Source organism: Protopterus annectens, chromosome 14.part0, assembly GCF_019279795.1.
Source record: "Protopterus annectens isolate FY-2018-M chromosome 14.part0, PAN1.0, whole genome shotgun sequence".
NCBI lineage: Eukaryota > Metazoa > Chordata > Ceratodontiformes > Protopteridae > Protopterus > Protopterus annectens.
The window spans coordinates 939173197-939194280 of record NC_056748.1 but is presented as its reverse complement, the minus strand read 5'-3'; the positions used below and the strand labels follow the sequence as shown (position 1 = coordinate 939194280).

At 39.0% G+C, this 21084-nt stretch overlaps 1 protein-coding gene across 5 annotated transcripts in view; it reads right to left on the bottom strand.

Moving 5' to 3' along the window:
- The window catches only part of KAT6B (lysine acetyltransferase 6B), a 2279653-nt gene that overhangs the window by 803201 nt on the left and 1455368 nt on the right, over window positions 1–21084 (bottom strand). For all 5 annotated transcript variants that reach the window (XM_044056739.1, XM_044056740.1, XM_044056738.1 and 2 more), the window contains exon 11: window positions 4368–4529. In XM_044056739.1, the coding sequence (XP_043912674.1) occupies window positions 4368–4529 (162 nt within the window). The remainder of the gene's footprint in view (window positions 1–4367; window positions 4530–21084) is intronic.

The following is a 21084-nucleotide window of genomic DNA, read 5'->3' as shown; positions in this document are numbered from 1 at the left end:
CATGGCATATAGTTCTAAGACAGTTGTAACACAAGCATCTTATATGGATCATGTTGATATTCACAAATTACATATTTATTTACAAAATTCCAGATAGCTGTGCTGGAAGTATCTCCCTTTGTCACACCATCTACCAAGGAAACTGGGGAACTTCCTCTCACAACAGAATACATGAAGAGCATCGCCACAACATCAAGAAGGGCCCTCTTCACAGAACTCTATAGTGAAGCTACTATAGTGTCTTTGGATTCAGAAGGATGGAAGGCATAAACTGGTTCCCGTTTCCAATTCTTTCTCTCAAATGATAACAAAAGCACATTGCTGGACAGATTTGGAAATAAACGTTATACTGTTGTCACACAGGTCTTCACAGACATTAAATGTCACACCCATATGACTAAGTTTCAGATCCCTCACTTACTCGAATTAATACAGAAGTTAGCGAACGTGTCTTATGTGGACCTGAAAGGAAAATTCATAGAACTCGCCCACACTGCCAGTCAGGTGAGGAAACTTTCAATTAAGTGTAGAGAGAATGCTGTAGTACAGTGATTTGAAGGTATGCCTCGCTGAGGCTCCAACTCAGCCAAAGAATGTCAAAACACAGCTCCTTACTACAGCCTCAGACAAAGAACCACTCCTTGAGAACACAAAGGGGTGAGGTGATTAGAAAAATGGAAGGAAGGAGAAAAGCCATGTAGGGTGTGTCAAGGTATGAAGGATAAAATAAATTACCCTTAGAAAGCAGGCCTGCTGCATTGCAAAGAAGGCAAAGGTAAACCAGCAAAGAAAAAAAAAATAAGAAAAAGTGTGCAGGAGACAAGTGAAAGCCTGGGGAACCCAAAGGTCTTCTATCACCAGGAAGCATTAATAACTGAATGAATCTTCTCCTCTCCCCTCCTTCCACCTATCTCAAAGCCCGTACCATAGGCCACAATTAAACCACCATCCTACTCCAAAGCAAGACAGTTAAAAAAACCTACTCCAAAGCAAGACAGTTAAAAAGTTTGATACACTCCAAAGCAAGACAGTTAAAAAGGTTGATACAGTGACTAGAAAAGTAGGAAACAATCACACAGGATAAATGCGTCCTACAAATCTTTTCCCAGGGCTACAAGTTACAGTTTGGAAATACTCAAAGATGGCATGAATCCCCCATTCCAAAAGATCAGACTACCAATTTCCCACAGTCTACAAAACCTTCTGATTTTAGATGCAACAGAGCTTGTAGCAGTGAAAGAATTAAAGAATGAACCTTGGAGACCCTCTCTACTTCTGTCAAAACCATACATTTATTGGGGTCCTAAAATTCTACATGTTAACCTGACATGCCCTGTTACCACAGTCCCCGATGATCGGCTTGGATCTCACAGAAGACTACCTTCATACACCTAGCCACAGGGATCACAGGTGGTTTCTCAGGTTCAAAGCAAAGGGTTTCCACTACTAGCTTACATCCTTGCCCTTCGGTTCAGCTACTGCACCCACGGGTTTTTACAATCTGCATGGCTCCAGTAATTGCTTTTTGCAGGACCAATAAAAAAAAATGTATATATATACCCATACCTAAATGACTGCCTCACTCAGGCAGTTTCCCAGGATTAAGTGAACAAGGCCCTTACTTTTACCATAGACATGTTTTCAAAGTCTAGGTTTTTCATTAAATTTCGACAAATCCAATTTGCTTCCCTCCCAAAAGGGTATTTTTTATAGGCTCTCCACTACGCTCTAAATGCCAGAAGGCCCTCCTTCCTCCAATCGCTGTACTCATTAAACAAATCATTGATCTACACAATCTGATTACATTCACACTGTGAATTCTTTTCAGCATATCAAACTTGTACCAAGTTAAATGACGCAATACAGACTGCGCTTAAGCTTTATCAACTTTCTGGAACTAAATCTTCTGTTTTTATTCTTATATTCATAAATAAGCATTTTTTATCCTAATGGTTTTACTTAAGGAACAGAATAAATAAGCAATTCACACGACTTGGTTTTTACTACCTTTTGATTCAGTGCTTTCATCCTTTGGGCAAACATTACACTACACTCAGTGTCAATGAATACCCTATACACACTTGTATTATCAATTTTTATCTTCTCTACCCCAATTTCTAAACCAGTTTTCTGGTCACATATTTCCTATACTCTTCTCTTGCACAATTTTCATTCTGGTTACATTCTTAACACAAGTCTTACCCATAAACAACAATTTTGAAGTCACATGAAAATACTAATGCACATTTGTCTTCCTCTTATCTTGGTGTTCCAACTCATTAATCAAAGAAAATGCCACACATGCCACCAGGCCATACATGGCACCATAAAAAATGGAAGATTTCACGCCTTGTTTAGTATAATGGTATCCTTTCACTCATGCCAGCCTTATCTTCAAAACTGATAAAGCAACATTAGATTTTATAGAGAAAGATGCAGCATGAATATGTCAATCCAATCTAGAAATCATGTTAACTTCAAAAAACTTTTAAATTTGTATTATCTATACCTGCCTTCTGAAGAAGGAAATTAACTTTTCAATTACATTTGGTTAACAGATGACAATGAACATGAGAATCTTAAAGCTTTAATAGCCAAACAAATAAAATATTTTCTTATTTAAAGCATCCTATAAACCATAAATTCCTCATAAACAGGGTTTTAAATGACCCAATAACAAAATTTTACAATTTTATCTAAACTGGGAAGGGATGGTCGAATGATTTCTCATATACTTGGCACTGTATCTGTAAATAACATGAACCCTGACAATAATATCTTAGACTATTTATACATAATATCCTCATGTACTCTTAAGTTTTCATTACATTGAGGTTAAGCTAGAAAAACTGCAGCCTTCAGCTTTGTCTAGCACAGTTCCATGAGAAAAATACCAGTAGAAAGCAACTGCAAAAACTTTCTTAAAATGGAAGCAATTTGAGATGAACTACTATTGTATTTAACAACAAAAAACAAAATACATTTTAAGAGTTGATCTGTTACCTACATTAACATGCTTTCCTGTAACCCCTGTTCCCAAAGTAGCATGCATGTCTACGAATTACTTTATGTACAGCTGAAATCATATCCCTTCGGTATTCCCTTTGCCATGAATCTGTTCATAATCAAGTTCACGTTACCCTCAAAAACATTAAACAAACAAGGTAAATGTAGGCCTTATATACATTCCCTTTTAAGTAAAGTTTAAGTAAATGTGGAGGTAGTAGCTGCAGATTTCCTGCATAAAGAAGAAGATACCTCATGTTCTACCATAACAGTCGGATCCAAATACGTAATCCTAGTATCCCAATAAATATTTATAAAGGAAATATCCAGTTAGAACTTAAATGATAGACAAACTGAAAAGCAATCGGACATAATCCTAAACAGCTTGCAAGACTCATCTTCCAAATGTGAAGCCACAGACTCTAATTTTATTAACAGCACAAGCACTAAAGGTCTAGTTAGGGGAAGAAATCTTAGATAATGACTTCCCAGCTTTCCTCTCTGAAGGGAAGGTGAGTATGGATTGTTACACTGTTTGGAAAGCCCCTTGGTGGAAGTTGAGAATTTACAGCAGGCAGATAACAGTGTCAACAGATACAGGAGGTAGTCCACAGTAAGACACCAAGATCTTCAATCAATAATCTTAATGCCACCCTAAACATTATCAAAGACATTGACTGCACCATTTCTGAAGCTAGGTCTAACCTCAGGCCAAAAATCACCAGATGACACAGGAAACAGAACCCTGTCATGGCGGTGTCAACATGAGAAGTCTCTAGTACCCAAACAACATTAACAGCATCAGAACTGAAAAACACTTATCAGGAAATGTCTTGACAATAAGACCTGCTGCACATCTCCCAAATAAAATAAAAATAATCATTAGTTGTTTGTCTTTTCGGCTTTTCCAGGTTAGGGGTCGCCATAGCGGAACTCCGGTCCGCTAATGATTGGCAGTCAATTTTTTTGGTGCCGAGTTGCCAGCCTGACGCCTAACCTTCAACGAAGGTACGCCCATTCACGCATGTGTTTTGGAGGCCACACGACTTCGGGGAGGACAAACGCTACAGTTGTACCACCACGGCTATGAGTGTGATTACACTAAATGTGCCATCTCAGGATTCTAAGATTATTAATCACTTATATTTCACTCAGATTAAGACACCATCAGAATTTACAGGTAGAATTAAAGCCTTTCTCTTGATGTTTTCTTATATACTTTTACATTAAAGTTCACATCAGCCTACCACAATGCAAAAGTAAAAACACTTACTCCATGGTAATGTGTCAGCTATTTGCAGAGTGGCACTAACAAAACATATAACACATGTAAAACCAATGCTTTTACATCAGTTTCTTACCTTGGAGAAGTATCCAACAAGATGACAGCCCTTTTCATCATTTTTGGTGAGAACATAGAACAGGAATGGTTCAACATCATAATACAGGGTTTTATGGTCCAAAAATAGTTTGGCTAATAGGCAAAGGTTTTGGCAATATATTTTACTTATGTTTCCATCAACCTAGAAAAAAAAAAACATTCTCATGATTAATGTTATTAACAAAACTGTATTAACACTTAATGTTTAATCACCAAAATAAAATGTGCATTAATCAAGTACATTTATATTACAGGGACCAGTTCATGTTACTTTGTGCTTAATTATACATTTAAAAAAAGGTAAATAACTTGTACTTCACTGTAAAATTAAGTATACAATGTTACCCTTTGCTTTTCTGTTTAATTATAGTTCTATTTTGTTCACAAACATAACTTGTTTGGCATCAGATGTAAAAATTAGAAACATTCTCCTTCCTCTTGTATTCTCAAAATGGAAAATTAATTGCTTACAGTAAAACCATTTACATCCAAATGGAGGTTTTCACAGTAGTCCAACTTAAGCATTATTTTTTTTCATTGACTAGGTACTAGATAACCAGGGCAACTGCCCAATGACATATAGAAATTCAGTAATTCTGGCCTAGTGACATATTCCAACTCCATACAAGGGAAAAATCATCAGTGCAGTAATTTCTTAAACATGGTCATTTTCACTATGCGAAGCATGATGTTCTGACAAGTTTTTACTAGTACTTTCCTCCTTCCTGGTACCTCTGTATTCAGCACATTTATTCACTGTGGTTATACCTGGCAGAATAAACAGTTGGTAGGTTAGTGTCAATATTCAGTCATTTATACTGAGAGACCTATGTGAAAATATAGTAAAAAATGTAAAAGTATGATTGGAGAGAGCTGTTAATGAACATATGATATGCTTTCCACTGTTAAACCTATTGCTGCTTCACAAAACTGTGCTACTTTGACCTGGGAAGCATCATACATGCAGTAGATCCTTATTTAACATTTGTTTACAGGAAAATTCTGACTTGGAATGAAGTCCATTTTCAGCAGAGGACCGGGGAGAAATGCTCCAGATGCATATCTTTGTAATGTGGCAGGAAATGGAGTACCCAGAGAAAACCCACACGAACGCAGGGAGGGCATACAGACTCTGCACAGAAGGCACTACAGCCGCAAATTGAACCAGAGAACCTCTTGTTGTGGGGCGACAATGCTACCGCTACACCACTGCGCCATCCTTATAAATGAACAGTCTTCCTGGTAGTGAATCTACAGGCCAGTACAGATGTCAGAAAGTTAACAGTGACAGTCCTTTGCATTATGTCAACAGACTGAGACTTCTGAAATTCTACAAATGAAAAATAAGGAAGCCACATAGCAGGGAAAAGTAATCTACTGAGTAAGGTATAAGGTTGATAATACTGCCTGTAAGTGAAGGACGCATACTGTTAACTTACAGACAGACAAAAAAACTATCACAGTGGACCACTTTGTCAAAAACTTTGCGGATATGTAAAGCCTTGCAAAACAACAGGGAGGCAACTCCTGGTCAAGCACACAGATTAGATGCACGGAGTTACAACTCTACTTCGGCACAGATGAAACATTACAACACAGAAAACCCACTGATAATCAAGTGGTATGCAGCATCAGTTTGTTAAATGAGATATCAAGTAGTAATTTGTAGCCTTTTACCTCTGAGTGATCTCAAAATATATTTTTTTTCCTCTTTGTATCTGGTAGCCAAGTGCAGAGGATTATGGCTCTGAACAGTTAATAAACTGCTTCTTGCAGTCAGGTGTATAGAGTTTGATTCATTCCACCTCCATTTGCCTACTGTGCAATTCTGAGCAAATCACAATCAAGGTCAACACAGCAAAGGGACACTTATACCTAATAAGCTTACCCAGTTTACACGTGTAAAACAAATAATTAGCAACATTGTTATTCCCTCCTTGCTACTTATTCTCAACTCCTCCATATTAGTTCTCTTGATGTTCCCAGACCACAGTTTGATAACCACTTGTTTTAGAGCACTTCAGGCTGATTTTGAGACTAGTGTTGCTAGCTTTGGCATTTTTTTTTAGTTCAGAATGGATTTTACACTTTGCTCTTGCAAGAGAAGGGGAATTTGCAGTCTTCTATGTATTTATCTGTTGTGGGATTGCTAGAATTTTCAAGTTTTGATTGTCTGCTTGTTGCCTTCTCTTGGATTGATTTTCTGCTGTTTTGTCTGTCCTTGCCCTTGTTTGTACAGAGATGTATCAACAGCATGCACACTCATGTTACATAGGAGGATGTGACTGCCTGATTCGTTTATACTAATATATGTGATCTACAACACAGTCTTCAAATAGTTACACTCAGAGCAACAGCTTGCAACCTAAAGCAAACAACTGTGGTCCCTGTGCCTGACATCCATATGTTCACTTGTTTACTGATATACTGTATACATGTTAACTAATTGATGCATTTACAGTATTGACAATACTGCCTGTAAGTGAAAGATGCATATTGTTAACTTATAGACACACGAAAAACTACCACAGTGGACCACTTTGTTAGCTTAGTTGTTTTAGGACGGCATAGTGGTGCAGTGGCGCTGCAGCCTCACAGCAAGAGGTTCTCCGGTTCAATTCTCGGCTGGACTGCCTTCTGTGTGGAGTCTGCATGTCCTCCCTACGTTTGTGTGTGTTTCCTCCGGGTGCTCCAGTTTCCTCCCATGTTCAAAGACCTGTGTCTGGAGCCTCCGTTGAAAACTGGCTTCGTTCCAAGTTGGACTTTCCCAGTTAACAAATGTAAAATAAAATAAATACTGTAGAAGCAGCTTGCAAATAGCTCCATGTAACACATTTAGCACCCATGTCTGTACATTTTTAACAGCAGCACCACTTTAAATAGTTAGTGAGTTGCTAAGTTTTTTGTAACACCTGCAACTATAACCAGTTGTGTCCGACATGTAATATGCATTACATTTTATTATACTGAGCCGCTAGGTTGCAGGTATGTAAGCTACAAAAACTTAAGTTGTATCTGTATTGCAATACTTGCCAAGTTTTGTGACACCAATGCCTATAACCCATGCCATTTTCTCACCATATTACTGAAAACACAGGCACTGGTTTGACTGTTCTACACTTTAGCATTATACATTACCACTGCTCTATCTCATAACTCTTAAAATAAAGCATCTATGCTATTTCTGTACTGTAGCTACCCCAAAACCTACTATACTTATTCCCCCACATCCAAATATATTGCTCAAAATTAACTGCACATGTATCCTTCCCCCACCTCAGCTTGAACTGCAAACATCATGGGACCAGTCTGCCTGAGCCCCTCTGTTGCCAGCTTACTTGCAGTAGAGACACAGGCAGTGTGGGAACTGTCTCACTCTCATTGTCAATTCCTTAATGTGACCACACACAAAATTTACTTTTGAGAGGACTATATACTGTAATATTTAGCCAGCAGTGAAGATACTGCTTTATATTTTTAAGTGTTTTTAATTACAGCGATGTATCTGACAAATGTAATTTTGTAATGAAAAGAAATAATTCTACTTTAGGCTATGTCAGTTCAGAGGTCTTCCTAAAGGAGACAGCAATCCTTGTTCTCCAGCTTAAGTCAAGGTGGTTAGGTTCACCTGCTAACAGGTGTCTGGCTCCCTATGAGTTTTTCTGGTCAAAATTTCTGGCCAAGATTAACCCAAAAAGCCTCTATCCCTAGTGATACAACTCCCTCTCTCTCTCTCCCAGAATCAAATGCCCCTTCTCACAATGAACTTGCACAGATTTTCTACTCCAGATTCACACCTCTCTCTCTCTCACATTCAAGAGGCAAATGTCTCTGTTTCTCTGTCTTTGACCCAGCCTTTGTATAAGAAGGTGGCAAAGCTGCCTCCAATCTGGGTATATACGTGTGTGCGATTCCACCCAGCATACATTAACACTATAGCTCCACAACAGAAACAGCACTTGATGTGGAGCACTATACCACATAAGCCCTCCCAGTTCAGACTTCTGGTGGGCAATTTCAAACAGCCAGATCTCATCTTACTGGTCCTAAAAATCATTGGCATTGTGTTATTTCTGCTTCTAATAGTCTTGTAGTTTAAGCACAGTCTGATAATATGTCCAACTTGATAAGAGTAACATAGCTGCTTTTGGTTATACGTAGCCCTTACTTTCATGGATTTGTCTTTCTGGGTTATCGGATTTTTTAAAACATTAAAGTTTTGGTACATCTCCATTATCAGCAAGTTCATAACACTGTTTTTTGTTTTGCTAATATGGCATAAATTGACAGAACATAGCTGTTGGTAATGCAAAAAACTCTTTCCATTCAGATTTATTCTGTTCACATCTTCATCTGCCATGTTGGCGTAACGTCTGAAGCAAAAGCTTGTATTTTTACTGAGACATCATATGATGCAGAATTACTAAAGTTTGTTTTGTACCAAATGTTTCATCTGTTAAGTGTCTTGTCAGTTTCCATAATGTCAGATTGCTTGACACTCATTCTTCTACTCCACAACCTATATTTTAGTCGCTGATTTGTTTGCAGAGTTTTCTGTTATATCAGATACAAGTGGCAAGTCTGCTGGTTTACACTCATTATTGGAGTGTGCTCATTATGAAGATATATTGGTTGTACTCTGTACACACACTGATTTTGGTTTGCTTCTAAAGCTTCGAGTTCGGCATCTGCTTGGTCTGTGACCTTACCAGGAATGTTACTCAGGCTCTAAACTACAGTTCTGTTCAACTGTTAATACCACTTTCGCATTCTGAATGTCTTTATTTTTCTCTGTATCAGTTATCTATATGAGCTCCAAAAGGTTATTGTGATCATCTTTCTTTTGCTTGAGGGAATTGTTTTCGATTCACACATTTGTTATAGCACTACGACTTGTCAGCTTAGCATGAGAAGGGTAGACAAATATTGTTTAAATTTACTGTCTGCTTCCTCCAAAGATCCACTCTGATACTTGCTTCTCATCTCTGGATTTTTTTTTTGGTGGTTACTTGAGGAGAGCATCATCCATTTCACAACACAACTTTATCTTTTCTTGTTGCAGCATATTAAGGTTTTCAACTTTTTGCATTTTTGCTTCAAATCTTGGATGCATTATGTGCACTGAAATCACTGTTACTGCATATCTGCATTTATTAACATATAGGCTTTCTGAGATTTTCACTGATCAATACTATCGGATTGCTTTAAGTTACACTTTTCTGATGCTTGTTTTTGTATAAGCTGGACCACTTAAATTCTGTGAATATGTGTTTGTGTAGTTAATGTTTTCAGCCTCTTGGAGTTGTGGTTTTAGAGTTACTCATTCTCAGCTTGCACGCTTTGGTATTTTACTTTCATTTTAAGCAGGGCACTGTTAACCTTTTGTAACCAGTCATAATTATTCTTTTTTCACTTTGCAGATACAGACTATCAGCTTGGATATGAAAATGACTTATTTTAACGTTCAAGTTCCAACACCAGATCACTTTTTTTCTTTTGGTTTTGGGTGTTCTTGACTAAGTATTTGTTGTTTCGATCTCATATTTCACTGTTTTAGCTTATATAGAAAGTTCTGTACAGGTCAGTATTTTTTTTTTTTTTTGTCTGTTTTATTTTGCCACTTCGTTAGCAGGCCAAGGTCAGCTAACAACTTTGCAAAACTTACTCATTTTACTTTCATTTTCATAAACCATTCATTTCTACACTTCTGTCTCTGTTTAAAGACAGCACCCCTGACTATCTAAACTATTCTAACTTCATCTTGCAGAGGTATACAACTTTGAAAATGTGTCTTATTTGCTTCTGATGATTTCTATCAGCCATCTGCTGAATAAGTATACTTCCTGTAACATGTTCCACTGCTTTTTCTACAAGTTCATGCTTCTTAATATAATCTAATTTGAATCTCAAGCACTACTCTTCTGCATCATCTATTCTATACTGCTCTTATAATCTTTAGAGCCAAACTTACTACTCTGAAATAATGTTTCACTTTGCACAGTTGCAACACTGGACTGCAAAACATCCTCTGCCTCTCTGCAATGTAACCATTTACAATTGTCCACAACAAAAAAGTCTTATGTACAATAAACCATTAATATTTTTCTAATAGATCATTAAGTTTTTGCCAGGAAATGTACTGATGAATTACATTTATAGTTCTAATTTTTATGGTTGACGGTTCTTTCTTGCAAACAAACTGTTAGATTAATGAATTCACTGAAAGAGAATGTAGTTTTATATTTTTAATTATAACTTCCCTGGACAGACCAAACAGGTACTTGTGAGACTGGTATAGTGGCTGGGATTGGGGCATTAAATAAAATCAATGAATCAGTTAATAATACAATTCTCTGACCACAACGCTTGAGAGAAGATTGTAAAAATCAATCCAAAAGGAAGACACCATCTTACACTCTATTATCACGTATATCCACTCTGCATCAAGACCTTTGTTACATCTCCAGCATTTTTTTTCTGATTTATATATTAATGCAATTTTGTGAGATGTTAAAAAAACTCCGTGCAGAAATTTCCATGTATAGATCTTCCAACAGAGTGAAGATGTTGACCGAGCAGATTTTAAGAATATTTTTTTTATTTGCATCTGAAAATGATTTGTTGTTAATTTTTGCTGAGTAATTCCAGAATGACAAGTTATAAGTAACAAATTCCATTCTAATAATCTTATAAATAATTGATAAATATGATTTCCCTTTAGATGCATTACTATTTACATTAGAAAAGATATTTAAAATTTTTGGAATAGGCTTAATATGAAGGTCTAATGATGTTTTCATTTCGTCTTGAATACAGTCCTTACAGATTTGTATATCCAACCAACTATTTTGCTCTAAGCTGTATCTTGCTATTAAACAATTAGATGAATGGACTTAATTTCCATTAAGAAATTGATGCTAAAAAGTTAATTATTTTTGAGGTTTAACATTTTACTTGTATTGAAAGATACTAAACATCTGTGTGCAAAAGCTATAGGAAATAACAAAATTAGTAGTTCTTTAACCAAATGAAATGAATTCATAAATATCTTAAAATTAAAAGTATTTAACTAATAAAAGGGTTAAAAGTATGCTTATATAATTTAAAACAATCTTTTAAAGCCAAATAAAAGTGTTAATTCCTAATTTCAAGTAAGGTTCAATAACAGATTTACAACTCTCTATTAATGTTCTCTTATGTATTGATTTCCAACATGAGACGCACGAAGAGTCAAGCCACAACAGTACTATTTTAATAATTCAAACTTTGTATACGTCTCAATGTTAGGAAATCCAATACCACCTTCTTCCCAGTTTTCTTGTTTTTTTTAGGATACCATAATAACTTTAATTGAATAACATTTATATTTTTATTACTTTTTTTAAAAGGAGGAAGATGACTGACAATGGTATAAATTTTTGGTAAAAATCATCATTTTGATCAACGTAAGGCTATCCTCCATAATGAAGAATAATTCATTCCAATTACCAGTTAATTTTATATTTTATCAAATAAAGTTTTGTAGTTTACTAACATCAGATCTTTATTACTGAACTCAATAGTAATTCCTAAATATTTAATCTGTGTATTGTCCCAACTAAAATTGTTGGGAGATTTTAAAAACGGTGGTTATCTTTTTATTTATGAGCAAAGTTTTTTATTGTGGTTAAATTTCAAACCTGAAACCTTTTCAAAACAAAAAAAAAAAAAGTATGTAAGCATCATAACGTTCCATGTGAGTTGTTCACCTCGCCTTCATTCTTACTGATGGGTTCAGAGCCGATCCTTGGCTCCAAATCGGCCAACTGCAAAAGCTTGAGGTCTTCAACCAGCTCAAGGCCAACACCCTGTCCCATGACGCACCTTAATCTTCCCTCAGATCTTGTTTGCTGCCAACTGGCTACCTATGACTATTAATATGCCACTCTAAGAACTGGGTAAGAGACACTACACCATAAATAAAAGAGGTCTTGGACCTCAAGTAGACTGGATGGGGGTTGGAGGATGGGACATAAGAATGAAGGCGAGATGAACAACTCACATGGAACATTATGGTGTGTACATAACTTCTTTATGTGAAGTTCTATCTCGCCATTCATTCTTACTGATGGGTAGCATCCCAAGCAACATCTTTCTCAAGTGGCTCACGGGAGAATGTTCTTCAAAACAGTGGAACCAAAGGAAGCCCTGTCCCTGGAGGCCTTGTCTACTTTGTAATGAGTGATGAAGGTATGAGGCCTTGACCAGGTTAGCTGCTGCACAAATAGTACCTAATGGTAACTTAGCAGAGAAGGTTGATGAGTTAGATAGAGCTCTAGTAGAGCAGGCCTTTATTTTTTGTTGTAAAGGAGCATTCACTGAACGGTAAGTGAAGGAAATGCAATCTGATAACCATCTTGACAAGGTGACTTTTGTCATTGGAGCACCTTTTTTTGATTCCGAAAAGGAGACAAAGAGCTGTTCCGTTGTTGTGAATTGTTTGGTCCCGTCCAAATAAAATCAGAGTTGCCTATGAACATCAAGTTTGTGCAGCATATGTTCCATCTTATTTGTGTATTTAGGGAAGAATACGGGCAATTCAATAGATTAAGATTTGTCTCTAAACAAACTTTGGGTAAAAATGATGGATTAGTTCCGAGTGAAACTCTGTCATTATGGAAAATCAGATAAGGAGGTTTGATGGTCAAGACCTGTAACTCAGAAAATCCTTAGAGCAGAAGTAATAGCTATTAAAAATATAGTCCTCCATGAGAGATATTTCAAATGACAGGATGAGGCTGGTTCGAAAAGAGGTAATATAATTCGGGAAAGAACAAAATTTAGATTCCATGGCATGGCTGGAGTTTTGACGGGTGGTCTCAAATGAATAGCACCCTTGAGTAAAGCTTTAGAGAGTCAATGTGACATGACTTTAGAACCTTGGACACTAAGATGAAAGTTCGAGATTGCTGCTAATTGAACTCTAATGGTAGCTGCAGTGGCTCCTTCATTGAAAAGTTTAGTCAGAAACTCCAGGATAAATTAAACTGAAGCTAGGTACGGATCAATATCATTCTGAAATGCCCATATAGAAAATCTCTTCCATTTGCTAAGATATAATTTTCTGGTAGATGATTTATGAGAGGATGTTAAAATATGTTGAGCCTCGGCTGAGAGGCAGTAAATCCTGCCTATGTTTGGAATTGAAGCAGCCAAGCTGTCAGTTTGACGGAGTGAAGAGAAGGATGAAGAGCCCCCGATGAATGGGTCAGAAGATCCAGAACCAGGTCCAGGATCCAAGGTTCTTCCAATAGATGAGGCTGAAGGAAGGGAAACCACATTTGACAAGGCCAGTAAGGGGCTATTAAGATTAGGGTCCTTCCCAGAGTCTTTGCTTTCTGTAATACTTTGGTTATTAGAGGGAAAGGCATAAAGGAGACCCAGGTGCCAATTGTGCACCAGTATATCCCTTGGGCCATCCCCTGGCGAGGGGATTAGGGCGAAGTAGCTGCTGCATTTTGTGTTCATTGGGGTTGCAAAGAGATCACAGCAAGGCTGGCCCCACCTGCGGAAGATCCTTTCTGCTACTTGTTTCTTTAGGGACAACTCGTGAGGCAAAAGAATTGCCCTGCTTAGCATGTCCGCTATCACATTGGAGTTCCCCGGGATGTGCATTGCTATCAGAAAGTGCTGGGTGGAAGTTGCCCACTGCCATACTCTCAGGGCCTCTCGACACAGGGGATAGGATTTGGTTCCTCCTTGTTTATGTACCAGACCACTGACATATTGTCCATCTGAAATGCAACTGTTCCCAGAGGAAGAGAGTCTTGAAAGGACTGCAACACTAGGAGTACCGCTGTCATCTCCAGGACATTTATATGCAGATGAACCTTGTGCTTCTTCCACGTGCCTTGGGCTGTTCTTCCCTGATAATGCCCCCACCACCCTATCAAAGAAGCATCCGTGGTCACCGTGGCTATAGGAGTAGGTAGAACAAATGGACGGCCTAGAGTTACTTGTTGGGATGTCAGCCACCACTGAAGGTCCTTCTTGCACGTATTCGTTATTATGATTTGGTGTGACATTGGAAGTTCCTGAAAGGACCATTGAAAGAACAGGAGCCACTGTAGTACTTGCATGTGCATCCGAACCAGAGGAATAGCTATGATCGCTGCCGCCATTGTTCCTAGCAATTTGAGTACCATTGAGACTGGGACTTTTGTCTTTGGAAGCAGGTCTAGGATTTGTTTTCGTAAAAGACAAACTCTTTCTGGAGGAAGGGTTAGGGTCACTGTGATGGTATTGAGTTCTGCTCCTATAAAAACGCTCTGTTGCGGTGGTGATAAGGCAGATTTTTCTGAGTTTATGGTAATCCCCAATTGACTGCAGAGATTTAAAGTTGTGTCCCTTGCATGTATGAGTTGATGTCTGGTGGTGGCAGTGAGGAGTCAGTCGTCTACGTATGGAAACACCTGGAATCCCACACGTCTCAGGTGAGCCGTGACTACTGCCATGCATTTGGTGAACACTCTGAGGGCTGTAGTGAGACCAAAGGGCAGAGCGCGAAATTGATAATGACTGGCTCCCATCCAGAAGAGATGATGATCCCTGGATGACCTGTCTATTTTTATGTGGTAGTACACATCCTGGAGATCTATCGAGCACATCCAATTGTCTTTTCCCAGAAAAGGGAGTATTGACTGTAACGTGACCATCCGGAACTTTGTCTGTTTTACCGACTTGTTTAGTCTGCTGAGGTCTAGAATAGGTCTCCAGTCCCCTGTTTTCTTTGGAACTAAAAAGAACCTTGAGTAAGTTTTGGATCCTCTCTGGTCTGCTGGGACTGGTTGGATGACTCTTTCTTTTTTCCAGCAACCTTTGAACCTCTATGGCTGCTTTGTTTCCTGTGACTGGGTGGAACGTCTGGGATTTTTTTCACAAGAGAGGGCAGTGTGGCAAAGGGAATCGAGTATCCTCTGGATATGATACTTTGTACCCAGCTGTCTTTTGTTATTTTTAGCCAGGCATCTGGGTACAAAGAAAGGCATTCCCCGACTGCCTCCAGAGATGGATAGTCAGGCCTCCACTCAGGAGCACTGACAGGGCTTCCCAAAGAACTTATCTCTGTCACTCTGATTCTGCAGACTCCCTCTGCCGTGTGCACGGCATCTTCCATTATTTCCCCCTCCTCTGCCTCTAGAGAGGGGTTCACCAACAGTGTCCTGGAAAGAACCTGGAGATTTACAGAACCACATCTTTCCACTCCCCCTCCTTTTGGGGTAGGGTCTACTCGGGGTAGAAAAACGTACTCTGATGGCAGACAAAGTCCTTCTGTCTTTCTCAGTCCTGGTAAGTGTTTTCTTCACTTTCGGCCCAAAAAGGGACAAGCCGTCAAAAGGGGTGTTAATAAAGGAAGACTTACAGGGTTCCACAAAGGAACATAGGCGCATCCAGCAATGTCTCCTAAAAGCAATTCCTGTACCCGCTGCTCTGCTCGTTCCATCAGCTGTGTATGACACCAGACACATGGAAGAGTGCAGAACAGAATTAAGAGTAGAGAGCTGGGAAGTTACCTTGTCAGAAATCCCTGCTGCTACTGAACCCTGCAGGGTATCTCCCAGTTCCTTCAGGAGATCCCTTTGTAACCTAGTGAAATGTATGAGACAGTTCAGCGATCGAAGGACAAAAGCCGCTGAACTAAACATACGCTTCCTATACCTGTCCATGATCCTGAACTCTCTATTAGGAGGATGAACAGACGTAAAAGTTTCAGATAATTCCTTCCTGGTGGCCGCTGCCACCACCATAGCATCAACGGGCACTCCTTTAGTGAGAAAGGTTTTGTCTTGAGGGCAAGTTATAAATGTATTAGAAATGTATTAGGCCTCCTGGGAACAGGCTCCATGGTATCCGGGGACTCCCATGCCCTCCGTGAGAGTAACTCAATCAACTCATCAGAGGGTGGAGACACCCAAGAGGTGGACGGTTGAGAACCAAAAGCCTTCAGAAGAACTGACTCATCATCAGTAGGGTTAAGGGATTTCCAGCCACCCCTCTGTTTAAGAATTTCTACGATATCTGTGAATGAGATATCCTCTGAGGGGGACCGTGGGGACCCTTCTGATTCATCTAAGTCAGTATCTGAAGTGACGAATTCCTGTGGGGAGTCCAAATGCTTCCTATTGCAAAGTCTCTTCCTGGGAACCTCTTCAGTGGGAGCTTCTGGAGGAGTCTCTGAAGAGCATGGCTTGCCCAATGGGGCTTCCTGAGGCTCAGGATCTAGAGATCTACACTTTAATGGAGCATGTGTTGTAGAAGTAGACACCAGTGCTTTAAGGGAGGGAGCTGCTGGCACTGATGGAGTGGTTGTCAGCATGGACAATACCCTCCTGAAGGCCTCGAAGGCCCCTTGGCCCCAACATGAGAAATCCCCTGGATCCAAGGATTCAAGGGACTCTCCCTGCATCAGGACGGAGGGCTCCGTGCCAGAGGTTGGAGCCAAGCTCACTCAAGCAGAGGTCCTGCGAGGCAAAGTCAGAACCGACAAGTCGGTTCGAATATCCTCCCTGGACCCGATCGGTGAGGGTTGGCTCCAAGATCCCTCTGTCGGCACTGAAGATATCAGGGCAGTTGGGGCTGACAAACCTAAGGTAGGTGTCGACCCCAAGGGCTCCACAATCATCAGTTATGAGCTCTCCAGCTCCGAAACTTCGAGGCAGATCGGAGGAAGAACAGAAGTCCCAGGGGTCGGTGCTGATAAAATTTTTGCAAGCACCGGTATCTGCAAAAGCCTCTTCACCACACAGTTCACATCCAAATCAGAAAGTCTACTTGAGGCCCGAGAAGAATGTGTGGATGAAGCCACCAGCTGTAAGATGGGGGATTTCAACGTAGGAGATACCGGCTCCAAAGTCGGGGACTGGCTCCGAACCAAAATAACAGTCGGCTCCATTGGCTGTGGAGCCGATGTTGAACCTTTACTCGACCCAGTTTTTGGAGTCAATGGACTTTTTCTCGGCTCTGAAGACATATTTGTCAGACTTATCCAGTGACTCCAGGAAGGAGGATTTCAAAAGACTTATCCATGAGTTTCCTCTTTCTCTCATGCAACACTCTAGCACTAAAAGAGTGGCATATAGAACAGCTTTCTTGTAAGTGCACCTCATCTAAACAATAGACACAGTCAGTATATCCATCAGTGATGGACATCTTTTGCCCACATCTTGGGCATTTTTTAAACCCAGACTTAGATTTTTCTTTCTCCTGATGAGAAATCCTATCAGCAATCAACAGAGGAAAAAACTTCTATATGTATAATAAAAAACACTCAGAAATATAAGTCTCTAAGCTATGAGTAGAATATATCAACACTAACTCTTAATAATGCCAGATTTCTAAGATAAAGTGAAAAATATGTAATTATCTAAATAGAGAATATATATGTATATCAACAGCACACAAACTCTTACTATCTAAATATCAAAATACTTGCCCTGTAAATAAAAGGGCTCTAACCCAGAACACACAACTATGAAGAACAAGCGATAGGGAGAGACTAAAGGCCTAAAAACAACATGGCCACTTATAACTTTTTTAAACTAAGTATCTAACTTTGAATATTGAAATATTTATCTAAATATCTAAGCTAAGCTTTTTGAACAAGTTTTAAGATAGAAAAAACAATAATTTTCACTGGCCAGAGCTGGTGAACGTCCGATCAAGTTGCAGCGGCAAACAAGATCTGAGGGATGATCAAGGTGCATAATGGGATAGGGAGTTGGCCTCGAGCTTTTGCAGCTGGCCGAGGATCAGCTCCGAACCCATCAGTAAGAATTAGCGGTGAGATATAACAACTTCACATTATATGATCTATAGAAATTTCAATATTACCACTAGCTAACAGAATAATGTCTGGAAAAAGTTGAATCTTAGAGGAAAAGTCTTTATCTATTTTAAAACCTTTAATATTTATGTTAGATCTGATATAATTTCCAAGCTGTTCTACAATTAGTGCACATAAAGGAGAAAGAGGACATCTTTGGTTAGTGCCTTTTAATATATCAAAGGGTTTGGAAAAAAAAAAAACTATTTTAATAAAAGATACTGCATTATCATAAACGTTTCTGATTAAAGTTATAAGGTCAGCGGAAAAACAATATTCATTTAGGCCTAAACAAATAAGGCCAATTCACATAATCAAAAGCCTTATCTAAATCTAAACTTATTATGAGAGCTCTTTATTATTTTTATTTGCTGTTTCAATCAATGAAGAGAGTCTTGCAACATTATCCCGGACTTTTCTGTTTGTTATAAAACCAGTCTGGCCTTCATTTACTAATCCCAATTATAGAAGATTTAATCTTTTTACTAATATACACATGAAAATCTGTAAGTCTATACTTAAGAGCGAAATAGGGCGATGAGAAGAACATAAAACAGGATCTTTATCTAATTTTATAATGGGTGTGATAAGAGAATATCTCCATAGTGTTTATGGTCATTGTCTAGTTGGGTAGCCAGGTCTACGGCTTGGAGAAAGAACCTCATTGGTTCCTTTGAGCTTTTTTTAAAGTTGTTTCAGGTTTCAACTTTGTTACTTAAGAAGTTAACTTGAATGTTTCAGCCATTACACACAGGGCTGTCTGAGGAGGAGCACCTGATCTGTGAAATATAGCAATAAGTAGCCTGTTTTTTATTTATTTGTAGTAGTTATTGCTTACTCCATATATTTATAGCAGTTTTATTGCATACTGCATATATGTACTGTATTTCATAGCTATTGGCTCACTGCTGGTTTTCTGATGTGTTACACATTTCTGTAGTGTTTTCTGTCTAAAATAGTTTAGGTAGTAGCAGTAATATTCTCCATATTCCTGATTGTGTTGTGGGCCTAGTTGTTTGCTTGAGGCAGTTTTCTGAGCTCATTGTCCAGGACATCTTAGTTAGCAAAGACCATCCCCCACTTCAGTGAGATTTTAGTGTTTATGGTCATTGTCTAGTTAGGCTGCCAGGTCTATGTCTTGGAGAAAGCACCTCATTGGTTCCTTTGAGCTTTTTTAAAAGTTGTTTCGGGTTTCAACTTTTCATTACTTTAGAAGTTAACAAGTGTTTCAGCCATTACACCCAGAGCTGTCTGAGGAGGAGCACCTGATCTGTGATATATAGCAATAAGTAGCCTGCTTTTTGCTTATTTCTAGTAGTTATTGCTTATTCTAGATATTTATAGCAATTTTATTGTACACTGCATACTGGTACTATTTTCATATATATTGGCTCACTGCTGGTTTTCTGCTGTGTTAAATATTTCTGTAGTGTTTTCTGCCTAAAATAGCTTCCCACCGTCCCTCCCTATTGGCATCTTGTCTTTATACCTGCTGGCCTTGCAGTTGCTCGTCCCTATTCTAAATCTGATCTTGGACACTCCTCCCAGTCTACTGTCATTAGCTCATTCAAGTGCTCTAGGTTGCACTGCATCTGAATTGTTTTAGTATGTTTTAGCTGCTTTTCTGTATATGCAGACTAGCTACTTATTCTACTGTATTACAGCCTCTTAAATCGTTTTGCAGTTGTGCACTTGCCTTGCATCATTTGAAAAGTTTTAAATTGCTAATTTTGTAGAGTTTTAATTGCATTTACTGTTTAGGGCTATACACTCAAGTGTGTTAGACTTTTCTGTGTTTAATTACTGTATTATTTAGCCTGTTTTAACCAAAACAAACAAAAAAAATACTATCTTGTTTGCTAGTTTCCCACCTTTCCTAGCTAGTATAGTCCAGATCCTAGGCTTTGCTGGTTTCAGGACTTTATTTTCTGTGTTCAGAGCTATCAAGACCTTGCTGTGGTAGGGGGAAGTCCTACTGCTTTACCAGTGGGAGTGGTGAGCATTATACTGCCTAACGCTAGAGGAGTGGTTTCCAGCTCTAAAATTGTAATTTTATTAGCCATTTTGGGCTGATTTCTATCCCTTTCAACTTTCTGGCTTAAAAACACGTGTGTTTGCGCATTTTTTGCATCGTGCAGCAACGCGGAGCTACAGTTAAACTATTCCAGTTGCCAGAAAGTCTGCTCTTCAAATTTTCACTTACAGCTAGCTGGTTTCTCAATAATAGCACTAAAATCTGAACCCCTGTGACTAGCACTTACTCTAGGACCTGCTGGAAAGCACTAGGAAGCCTTAAACTGATACAAGCACTCAACTCTCCTTGTTGAGAAATTAATCGTAGGCACTAAACAGCCTATAATTGCAAAGTACCTTGCAAAGGTAAGAGAAAACAGCTCTTGTACTTTAGAAAAAAAGCAGCTAAACAAGCATGTCTAAGGGTTCAGCTTCCGGTGATTTCTCCTGTCCACCTGGTGAATCTGGGCATACTGGGGCAATGCAGCAACTGCCTCATGTACACAGAGGACCGTCTCCTCCAACCACCCAACACTACAACCTGCGAGAGATGCACTTACATAGCCAAACTGGAAGCAAAGCTCTCTCCAGCCAAGATTGTGCTACACAGACAAAAGGAGAAGGTTAACACCTGCACTACACCTAAAGCAACATATAGCCCTTCAAAACCCACACCATCAACACCCACACATAGCAACACTAAACCCACATTTGCGGAGGCCCTCAACGTTAACCTGCCCAAGCAACAAGGACCTCCGAAGTGAAAATACAAACACCAGTCAAAACCAAAGTAACACAGCTCACAACACCAGTGTGCCACCCA